The sequence below is a fragment of the Labeo rohita genome, chromosome 25 (genome assembly GCF_022985175.1).
Source record: "Labeo rohita strain BAU-BD-2019 chromosome 25, IGBB_LRoh.1.0, whole genome shotgun sequence".
Taxonomy (NCBI): Eukaryota; Metazoa; Chordata; class Actinopteri; order Cypriniformes; family Cyprinidae; genus Labeo; species Labeo rohita.
This window is the reverse complement of record NC_066893.1, coordinates 5,374,173-5,386,416: the sequence shown is the minus strand read 5'-3', so window position 1 is coordinate 5,386,416 and position 12,244 is coordinate 5,374,173. Positions and strand designations below refer to the sequence as shown.

Genomic DNA, 12,244 nt, shown 5'->3' with positions numbered 1-12,244 from the left:
ATGTAAATTGTGTTTTTCTTCCAGGGATTCTGTATGGTACAATGACACTAGAGCTTGGCGGGAAAATCACTATTGAGTGTGAAAAAACACAATGTTACACAGAACTTGAATTCAAACTGAAGGTATTTTGAAATCCCAAAACTAATTATGCAACTTATTATTATTATTTTTAATTGAAATTTCACAACAGTTGTCTTTTTTTCTCTGTTCCAGCCTTTTCTTGGCAGCTCTTCCAACGTTAACCAGATTTCTGGAAAGATCCGTATGGGGGAAGACGTTCTGGCTACAGTAGACGGCCACTGGGTACGAATAATTACAGTTAATTACATAAAAGAACAGTTCATATCAGCAACATGCCCTATAAATTCCAATATATAGTGTATATAAAATTATTATATAAAATAAAAATGTAATATAAAATAAAATAATTTATTATAAAATAAAATACATATATCAAAATATATATATATATATATATATTTACATTTATCAAAATATATGTATCATTAAATATAAAAATGGTATATATGTTAAGTATTTTCAGTATTATTATGTATTGTTTCAGCTTATAGGAAGGTGTGGCTAAACTAATTGATCTATTAACTAACTGGTCTGTTGATCCCTAGAGGAAAATGGAGGCAGAACTCAAAAGCACAGGCTACAAGATGTCATATCACTGCGGTTGACAGCACGTGATCTCACAGACGTGTTTGAAATGCTAATGTTTCTGCAGGACAGTAAAGTGCACCTGACTGAGAAGAGGACGGGCCAGCAGGAGGTGCTGTGGAACCCCAGTTCAGACATACGGCGACAGCGGCTCAAGAGACAGGTGGTGCAGATGGACCAGCAGGAGGCGTTCGAGTCTGAGAGGTGCAGAAACACACATTCACTAACTAAATGACTAAATACAACAGGGAAAGAGAGTGCTACAAAATAAATTATACATAAGCAGTTTGGTTTGTGATTCACCATACATTTTTATGTTTTATTTTAATTACTGATTGATTGATTGATTGATTGATTGATTTTATTATTATTATTATTATTATTATTATTGAATATGAAGTAGTAATAATAATAATACTCGTCATCATAATCATGATCATTAGTATATATGTTGTTTAAATGTAAATTATTATCATGTTATTTTTATATTAATAGTTACTAATTTTAAAATAAATTACTAATGTAAAGTATATCTAATTTTATTTTATAATTTGTATTTATTAATAATTACTGATTTCATATATTATTCTTTATTGATGTTTGTTTTATTATTTTTATAATTTGGTGTGTGTGTAATAGTTTTTACTTTTTATTTTTTACTCTAATTTGTTAAAATTATACATTGGTTATTATAATTAATAATATTACTAAAACTATAATACTATTTTATATATATATATATATATATATATATATATATAATTTTTGTTTTTTAATTTCAATTTTAAGTGATATGTTTGTTTTATTCCATTTGTTTATATACATTATACTATAATTAATAAAAACATATATTTTTAGATTTATTTTAATTATGTTATTTTTATTATGTATCATTTTATGTTAGCATTTTTATTATTAATAATTACTGATTTCATATCTTTTTAGAATTTTTAATGTATATATAAATATGTTATAATTAACTTATTTTGGTTTCTAAAAATAATCCTTAATATTTAATGTTTTTTTTATTATTATATATGTTATATATTATATATTATTAATATTTTTTATTATTATCAAAATAATAAAAAATTTGTAGAGTTATATATTATTGTTATTATTTTAGGTTATAAATATTATTTAATTGTTAAATACTATACTGTTATTAATATTATTAATTTTATGAATGTTTATGCATTATATATATATATATATATATATATACACACACACACATATTATAACATTTTTAATGAATGTGTTTGTTTTATTATTTTTACTATTTTATGTTGATATATATTTTTTATTTTAGAATTTTTATAATTTGTATTTTGAATTTTTTTATTAAAAAATATAAAAAATTATAGATAATTAGATATAATTTTTATTATATATGTATATAAATTTATTTTATCATTTTTATTATTAATAATTACTGATTTCATATATTTTAGAATTTTTCATGTATATATAATTTTGTTACTCTGGTAAAACGTACAATAATGAAATGAAACATAAGCATTGTTTTGTTTTGTTTTTATTTTGCATGCAAAAGTGTTGTCAAAATAAATGACTGTCAATGGAGAAGGATGTTTTTTGTTTTGTTGTTGTTTTGTTTTGGTGTACTGACCCTGGTGATGTTTTGGTGTTTTGTTGGTGTAGTTACAGCATCTACCAGCAGGTGCTAACTGCTAATGCTAACCAGTCAAACCTTGATGAAAACTCCAAATCACTGTTAGATCCCTTGAATCTTGACCTCTAAATCAGCTTTGCAAAGCATCATTAAATATGACCTTACCGTTCTGGTTTATATTATACCACATCAAAGAGCAGTCAGATGTGCTGTGGCTGAACAATTATGGCTGTTGTAAGAAGCTGATCTTTCAATGGAAAACTGCTGGCGTGTTTTCCTGCAGGCTGTGGCGGCACGTGACCCGAGCGATTAACGATAAAGACCAGATGAGAGCCACGCAGGAGAAGTTTGTGCTGGAAGAGGCTCAGCGGCAGGAGGCCCGAGAACGAGCCGAGCGGCCCTGGAGCCCACGACTCTTCACTTTCAACGGAGACACCAACGAGTGGCACTACAAATACACAGAGTACGTTCACAACACCACACTGACAATCACACACAAACACAAACACCACAGAAACATAATGAGCTTTAAAGACCAATTAACTGATAGCCTCACTTATACTGCTGTATATCTACAATATATGTAATATTTTTCATTGGTAACACTTTACAATCAGGTCACGTTAATTAACATTAGGTATCTGCATTAGTTCACATGAACTAACTATGAAAAATACTTCTAAAGCTTAATCTTAGTTCATGTTTGTTTTGCTAGTTTTTTTTTTTTTTTTTTTTTTTTTAACATTTACTAGTAAATTATTAAAATCAAAAGATTTATCCACTAATATTATTTAATAGAAGTGAGTTAACAATTAACAGTTAATGAATATTAATAAAGATTAATAAGTACTGTAGAAAATATACTGCTTATTGATATTTATTATTGTTCTAATGTGACCTTATTATGAAATGTTAATTTTTTAATTATTTATTATTAAATTATTATTTTTTGTAAATAAGTATTATTTTTATTATTAATAAATACTGCAGTGTTATTAATATTAGTATTATTAATAATTTAATGACATTTTATGTATTTTTATGAATATTAATTTATAATATATTAATAATAAACAATGTGTATTTTTAATATTATGTTACCTTTTTATTATGTATTATTAAATGTTATTCAATTATGAATTTTTGTAAAGTATTATTTTTTATTAAATACTATGAAGTTATATTAATATTAATAATTAAGAAAATAAAATAAAATTCAATAAAACTGCATGCACGTTTTGAGTATAATTTATAATGTGTGTGTGTGTGTATGTATATATATATATATATATATACAACTTATTATTATCATTAATTACTAAATATTATTTGTATTATTTTTATTATTATTAAATACTGCAGTGTTATTAATATTAGTATTATTAATAATTTAATTACATTTTATGCATTTTTATGAATATTCATTTACAATATATTAATAATAGTGATGTTTTTAATATTATGTCTTATCTTTTTATTATATATTATTAAATAATTTTGTAAATGTTGTGTGTTATTTTATTATTATTAAATACTATAATGTTACTAATATTAGTATTAATAATTATATGATCTTTTATGATTGTTTTATATATATATATATATATATATGTGTATATATATATATATATATATATATATATATATATATATATGAATTATATTATATTATATTATATTTATTATTTTAATCAATGTGCTTGGTGTGTGTATTATATTATAGTTTTATTTTTTATTTTAATTTCTAAAAAAAATATACCATAAATTGTTATTACTATTACTTAAAAAAGACTAAATACTACAATATATTATTTATTTAAATTGTTTATTTAAATAATTAATAATTCGTTTATTTATTTATTGTTGATAGTGTGTGTATATATACATATATATATATATATATATAATTAAGCTAATTATTAGCCTAACTTATTTACTAATTAATTATCTTAGACAAATGCTACAGAACAATAATTTGATTTAAAGCAAAATTAACTGATACTCTAATTTACAGTGGTGTATTTGTCCATTTTATATATATATATATATATATATTTACATGTAATATAAATGTATAATGTATTTTTTATTATTGTTGTTTTTATTAAATACTGTACTATTAAATGAAATGGTGTCTATTTTATGAACACTAATTTATAATTTATTTTAATTAATAAATTAATTACATTATTTTAATTTATTATTTTTAATATACATTTTCATCTTAAAATGTATAAATCATTGCTTTTTATGTCTAAGCATATTTTGTTAATAAATAAAAATGACAAATCCACAAATGTGGCAGTTTTCCATTGACTAATAATCTGCGCGTCCCATTTCCGTTGTCAGCACTAAGCCGTGGGATCCGGAGCGCTGCCTGCTGCAGTTTGAGAAGGACGGCGTCATCCAGACAAAAGAGAAATCCCAGCGCCAGCGCAGCAGCTTCTCCTACAGCCAGAACTGGGCAGGACAGCAGAAGGTGAGTCACACGGGACGCTCCGTCCCACAGGCTCCTCGTGTTTTGTAAAGGAGGTGACCCGCTGACCCTTCGGGGTGCGTTTGGCTGACAGATGTGTGTGTTCTCCAGGTGCGGGTGAATGGCAAGCACAGGAAGTCGAGCAGCCAGCCGTCCAGCTGCAGTCAGAACACAGAGAGCAGCAGCTCAACGCCAGAACCCAACCATGAATCATCCGACAATGAAGGCAAGTCATAAAGCCGTACGCAAACAAGCCTCCATTCTCAGAGCTGAATAAATACTTCTTCCGGCAATTAAAATAGTTCATCAGTCTGCCTGCAGACTGTTACAAAAGCTTCAGACGTGAGTAATGCCAAAATGAGACCTTTAATGTTGAACTGTCCGCTTTATGAAACAATGTGTCAGACCCACTAGACTATAACGGACGTTATGCTGTACGTTACAGTGAACTAGATGCGCTTATACAAATCAGTTGGACTATGCAAAAGTTCATAAAAGTCTAAACTAATGACATAAAAAGAAACTGAAGTAAAGCAGAGAACTGATTAAATCCAGACAAACACCTTGGGAAAGTTTTTAAAAAACATGGAAGTATAGAAGCCCGTTTCTGCCACTGAATAAAAAATTTAAAAAAGGTTGTGTCTTTTTATCCTGCGATTCTTTTTGCTCAGAATATCAAATATGAAATATGAATTGTGAGAAATAAAGGTCAGAATTGTGAGGTAAGAACTCTGCAAACACTTTTTTTCTGACTTTTTCTCATAATTTTGAGTTTACATCTCACAATCCCATCTTTCTTCTCTCAATTCTGACTTTTTTTCTCAGAATTGTGGAATAATTGCAAGTTATAAGTCCAGTTTTGACCAATATGTTCTTGAAAGTTTATATCTCACAATTCTGACTTAATAGTCTAAAATTTGCACGCAATTCTGAGAATTAAAGTCAGAATTGTGAGACAAAAAGTCACCCTTTTTTTTTAATTTTTCAGTGGTGGAGACGGGCTTCCATACTGTAGATAAGACAAAAAAAAATAAATAAATAAAAAAATAAAATAAAATAAAATAAAAAATTAATTCTAAAATAAAACAATTTATTCTAAAATGTGGTATTCAAGTAAAAAATATGAATAATAAAAAAGTTTTAAAATAATTAAGACAACACTTATTCTAAAATAATCAACAAGCAAATTAAAAAAAAGGGATTGGAAAATAAACAATTTATTCTAAAATAAAACACAAAACTGTTGCAAAATAAAAGTATTTATTATAAAATCCATAATAATAATTAAATAATAATAATAAACAAAAAATATATATAATGTATTCATATAAGTATTATATGAATTCTAAAATAAAGAATATGAAGTAAATCTGTATTATAAAATAACATTTTTTCTTAAATGAAACTAAATCAATATATATATTCTTAAATAATATTTCTTAAAAAATAAAAATCACAAAACTAGTCTAAACTAGTCTAAAACAAAAACAATTGTTAAAAAACATTAACATATCAAAAATATATTTTTATAAAGTAAAAATGATATGATAAAATACAAAGGTAAAATTTTTTTAAATATTTATTACAAAACAAAAAATGTAAAAAAGTATGAATTCTGTAACAAAGAATATGTATTCTAAAACAAAACTATAAAAGAAAAAAACGTTTTGTAAAATAATTATTCCAGAATAAAACAAATCTAAAATAAAAATATTTGTTAAAAAACTTTTAAAAATCAAAAATTAATTTATTATAAAGTAAAAATGATCAAATACAAAAGTAAAATTGTTTTTTAAATCTATTTATTATTAAACAAAAAATGTGTTATAAAATAAAAGAATGTACTTTGAAATAAAAAGCATGAATTCTAAAATAAAGAATATGTATTCTAAAACAAAAATAAATATTTATTCTAAAACAAAACAATTTACTATAAACAAAAAAGTAGTAAACATTAAAGTATGAATTCTAAAATAAAGAAAATTATAAAATTATAAAATAATATTATTAACGTTTTTAGATTTAAAAAAAAAGTATGTTATAAAGTAAAACGTATGTATTAGAAAACAAAAATGTATTATAAAAGCAAAATAAATGTCTATTTTAAAATAAAATTCAAAAACGATTCAAGTCTTCAGACCATTTTATATATCTCTACATTCATACATTTTAACTTCCTCAGGCTTTATGAATCAGTGTGCAAGATGCACTAAAGACGTGAAGGACATCGCTCTCATAGAGGCTTCGGTAGCAGCTATACAGAAAACACAGCAGGACATCCAGAGGCAAGTACAGCCTGAGTCATGCCGTATTCAGCATGCATTACTGATGGCATAAGAATATTCGATATCGTATATTAATTACACTAATCCCTGTATCTTCAGAAACCTGAGCGCACTGGGTCGTCAGATCGCCCGGCACAAGTCGTCGGAGGAGAGCAAGTCCTTGAGCGGCCGCCACTGTCTCATCCTCTGCATGCTTTTGCTCTTCCAGCTCCTCATCAACTACGTCTTCACTTGAGATGCTGTCACCTAGCGACCATCGCCTAGCAATAAACACAGCCAAACGATCACCGTCACACAGCCCCCCTCGAATGCCCCACCGCGATGTCGCTACCCACCGTAGCCGCACCATGAAGCACTAAGCACTTCAATTAGAGAGAAAGAGACTCTTGTTTTAATAAATATGACCGATAATCATTTCAGAGTGGATGTTAAACGCTGTACGACCACTCTCGGTTACTGACGTGTTCCCTCTTTCCTACGTACTTCCCTTTCTCTGCAATATAGGTCGTGTATTTGTGGCATATTTGAATGCAGTTGAATGGGTGTGTGTGTCTGTGTGCGCGTTTCCCACAAATTCCTCTTCCATTTATACACCGGGCCTTAATACTGATGCCAAAAAGGGGGAAAAAAAAAGAAAAGTCAGTGCAGTCCACCAGTGCAATTTTATTATGCTTTCAACGTCTGACCACACAAATTTGCTCGTTTTATTATTTTACCAAAACAGTGTTTCTGTATAGAACAATACAAAGAAGAGTAAATGTTTACAAACTTGATTGTACACAAAGGAAACAATGCTCTGACACCAAATGCGTCGTGTAGATTAAGATGAAGCTAATAGAATTGGCGAGAACGAACAATCAGCCATGAGAATATGGCAAGCCGGTTTAACATTTAATCCTTAAAACATTCTAGAATCTACTTTTATGCTACTAGTACTTATTTTTATAGCTACTAGTATCTATTCCTTTTTACTTGTACTTACTGATTAGCTATTAGTTCATGTTAATTAGCTACTAGTGATTATTCATTAGCTAACAGTGTTTATCCATTAGTTACTAGTTCTTTTCTATTAGCTACTAGTGATGATCCATTAGCTACTAGTGGTTATTCTTTAGACACTAGTACTTCTCCATTAGCTACTAGTTCTTTTTCATTAGCTACTAATGATTATTCATTAGCAATTAGTACTTACTCATTAACTACTAGTCCTTAACCATTAGTTACTAGTTTTTATTCATTAGCTACTACTCCTTATTCATTAGCTACTAGTCTTTTTTAATTAGCTTTTAGTACTTACTCATTAGCTACTAGTGGTTATCCATTAGCTACTAGTTTTTATTCATTAGCTACTTCTTCTTATTCATTAGCTACTAGTCTTTTTTAATTAGCTACTAGTACTTATTCATTAGCTACTAGTACTTACTCATTAGCTACTAGTGGTTATCCATTAGCTACTAGTTTTTATTCATTAGCTACTACTCCTTATTCATTAGCTACTATTCTTTTTTAATTAGCTACTAGTGCTTATTCATTAATTACTAGTACTTACTCATTAGCTACTAGTCCTTATCCATTAGCTAATAATCATTATTCATTAGCTAGTGGTGTTTATCCATTAGCTACTAGTTCTTTTCTATTAGCTACTAGTGAGGATCCATTAGCTACTAGTGGTTATTCTTTAGATACTAGTACTTCTCCATTAGCTACTAGTTCTTTTTCATTAGCTACTAATGATTATTCATTAGCAATTAGTACTTACTCATTAACTACCAGTCCTTAACTATTAGTTACTAGTTTTTATTCAATAGCTACTACTCCTTTTTCATTAGCTACTAGTCTTTATCCATTAGCTAATAGTTCTAATTCATTAGCTACTAGCTATTTTTCTTTAGATACTAGTGCTTATTCATTAGCTACTAGTACTTATTAGTTTCTAGTCCTTATTTATTAGCTATCAGTACTTACTCACTGGCCACTAGTCCTTTTTCATTGGCTACTAGTACTTATTCATTGGCTGCTAGTGATTACTCAGCAATTAGTACTTACTCATTAACTATAATGATTATTCATTAGCTTATTAGCTCATTAGTGCTTATCTCCATTAATTACTAGTTCTTATTTATTTAGTTATTTCAGTAGTAACTAGTAACTATTCTATTGTTACTAATAACACATTTCCAATTTTTGTCATTGACTTCCAGTAGTGAATACATACTAGTTAAAGGTACCAGGATCTAATAAAAACTTATACATACTAGTAGTTATTCATTAGGTACTAGGACTTGTTTTTTAGAGACTAGTATCTTTTGTAATTGTTACTAGTAACTTAATCTTACTAGTCACGCCTGATTTTGTTTTTTGTTTTTTTGTTGTTGTTGTTTTTTCCACTTTTTCTGTTATAACTAGCCAGAATGGCCACTGTAGACTTCAAATAAAAATATTACTAGTAGTATGTGGTAAAAGTACTAGCATTTAATACTAGTACTAGTATGTGTTGAATAAATACTAGTAGCTGATTAGTAAGTACTAGTATCTATTTAACAGGTACAAGTGTCTAATGAGTAAGTAATAGCATCTGTTTAATATGTAGGATTATCTAATTAGTCCTTGTATCCAATAAATAAGAGCTAGTACCTGATAATAACTAATGAATAACTACTAGTCTATAAAACGTACTAGTAAAAATTCTAATCTTATAAATCACAATTCCTTTTTACTTGTCTTTTGTTATGGTCACTGTAGAGTTCAATTAAAAATCTTAGTAGTAACATTTGTAATACGTACTAGTATCTAATAAATGTGTACTAGTATCTGTTAAATAAGTACTAATAGCTAACCAGTAGGTACTAGTATCTAATAAATAAGAACATGTGTCTAATAAAACATACTAGTATTTATGTATTAGGTACTTTTAGAATGAAAACAGATACAAGTATGGTGTAAGGATTAAATGTTAAATCGTCTTACCATATTAAGAATACTCATATTCATGACTGTTTGTTGGGCATTGGGTTGGTCAGTCACAATAGGGACACGTGAGGCCTTCTGGGAAGTTCCAGTTCATTGATGTTGCTCGGATGAAGTGTGATACGTTCAATAACGAAGGTGTGACTGAGTAATCAAAAGTGTATATATTTGTTTGGAACAACTGAAATCGAGAATGTATTTATTTGATCATTTCACTTGATTTGTTTTATATATATTAATCGTACTGTTTTTAAGAACACATTCATTCAGGTTTTCTGGGAGCAAGTATAGTCGAGCATCAAATCGCTTTCTCTTCCTAATGTTTTTTGTTGTTGTGAAGTTTGCTTGACCCCTTGGTGGGGAAATATTAAGGTCAAAGTGCAGAACTTCCAATGCAGGATTCATATAGGAAAGCTTGAATGATGCTTGCGCTCCTGAGCCATAGTTCAACCCATTGACATTTAAAATTATTTTTCATTTACTTTTTCCTTTTTTTACAGAGCACAGTATAACATTATCTTGTCTGAAAACTGAAATGAATGAGATGTCATTGGCTCACTGTTTGTTAATGATTGTTGCAATTACAGCACCACAGTAAAGTTTTACATTTCGACATGTTGCTTTGTCATTTTTTTAAACATTCAGAACCACAATAAGGTACATATTTAGATCAGCTTCACAAATATTTGTACTATTTTTCACCATTTTAAAACAGTTTGAAGGCCAAATTCTCCCTGGTAGTGTTACTATAGTGTAGTTAGTGTTGTTGTAATGCTAACAATTAATTTGAAACAACCCAAGAACTTCAGAAAACGTTACCTTTGGGAATTAAAGATAACAAACCAGAACATCGTAAGCAAGAAAACAATACCCAAGCAACATGTTAGCAGTAGCAGCAACTTAGAACCATAGATACGTATAGGTAGATGCTGCATTCGACCACTTCAGACACACTGACGCATCGCCATCTTGGAACCTCACAAAAATCAATAGGTTTCAAGATGCCACAAAATTGCGCAGCCTCTGGTTGTAAATGCTGCCAAAATTTTAATTCCTGAAGAAACCGGATAAAATTTCACAGCTAAGAATGTGTTGGTTTGTGTTTTTAATATGCATTCATTTAATTTTGCAAGTTTTTAAACTAAATTTTAAAAGCTGTGTTGGCTAACGGCTTCTACCTAAACAAATCTGTGCTTAGAATACCTCAGCAACATGTTAACAACCACTGAAACACATTAGCAACATGCTAACAACCATTCAAAATACATTAGCAACATGTTAGCAATAGCAGCCACGTTGAACAACTTAGAAACCTGTTTACAACCACTCAAAATACATTAGCGGCATGCTAGCAATAACAATCACTTGCTACTTGATCTTGTGACGAAAAACGGTAATGTGGGAACTTTTTCGCAAGACATAAAATACGTACCAATAAGTACATATCACTGCGGTTTCCAACAGAAATAAACACTAGAGGCGGTAAAACAGAGAGAAGTTGTAATTGTTTTTATACACAGTTATGCTTACAGCTCCATATGTTTCGCTTTCCAGTGTTGTGCCGAATTCTGACCCTTCCCAGATTACTACCTCCCTAGTATTGGTAGGTTTAGGGTTAGATGTGGGGGAGGGGTTAGGATTAGGCAATCATGTATCAATTTCAATGCAAGGGGGTGATAATTTGGCAGGGGGTCAAAAATGGACACAACAACGGACATAACAAGCTTGTTCGGTATCTCATCCGGCACGGAACTGCACTTAGGATGTGGAATCCTTGGGTACGAATCCAGTGAAAAACTCCCCTGGTGAAAAAAACAGCATGTGCTGGTAGGTATGTTTTGATGCTGGGATGCTGGTTAGGTATGTTTTGGTACTGGTTTAAGCTGGTCCTTTGCTGTTTTATGCTGGTCCTTGACCAGCAACATGACCAGCTTAAACCAGCATCAAAACATACCTAACCAGCATTCCATCATTAAAACATACTTACCAACATATGCTGTTTTTTTTCACCAGGGCTGACTCACAATGAAAGAGCTGAAAGTAAAATGGCATGATCGCGTTTTAAGTCACATTCGCTTTTGTTCATACTGTCGGATAGGTTTAGGTGTAGTGCGATGGTACGTTATTTTAAAACATAACAGAGCATTAGAGTTGTAGAGCCACTTAATGGAACACTCTTTTAGCGCCACTCAGTAGACATTTCACACTGAATATGTC

At 29.2% G+C, this 12,244-nt stretch overlaps 1 protein-coding gene across 2 annotated transcripts in view; it reads left to right on the top strand.

The window, feature by feature from the left end:
- The window catches only part of osbpl5 (oxysterol binding protein-like 5), a 62,863-nt gene extending 52,223 nt beyond the window's left edge, over positions 1-10,640 (top strand). For both annotated transcript variants that reach the window (XM_051099293.1, XM_051099294.1), the window contains exons 15-22: positions 25-122; positions 214-303; positions 734-870; positions 2,583-2,762; positions 4,649-4,778; positions 4,887-5,001; positions 6,958-7,060; positions 7,160-10,640. In XM_051099293.1, the coding sequence (XP_050955250.1) occupies positions 25-122; positions 214-303; positions 734-870; positions 2,583-2,762; positions 4,649-4,778; positions 4,887-5,001; positions 6,958-7,060; positions 7,160-7,295 (989 nt within the window). In that variant the 3' untranslated portion in view covers positions 7,296-10,640. The remainder of the gene's footprint in view (positions 1-24; positions 123-213; positions 304-733; positions 871-2,582; positions 2,763-4,648; positions 4,779-4,886; positions 5,002-6,957; positions 7,061-7,159) is intronic.
- The last annotated feature ends 1,604 nt before the right edge of the window (positions 10,641-12,244 follow it).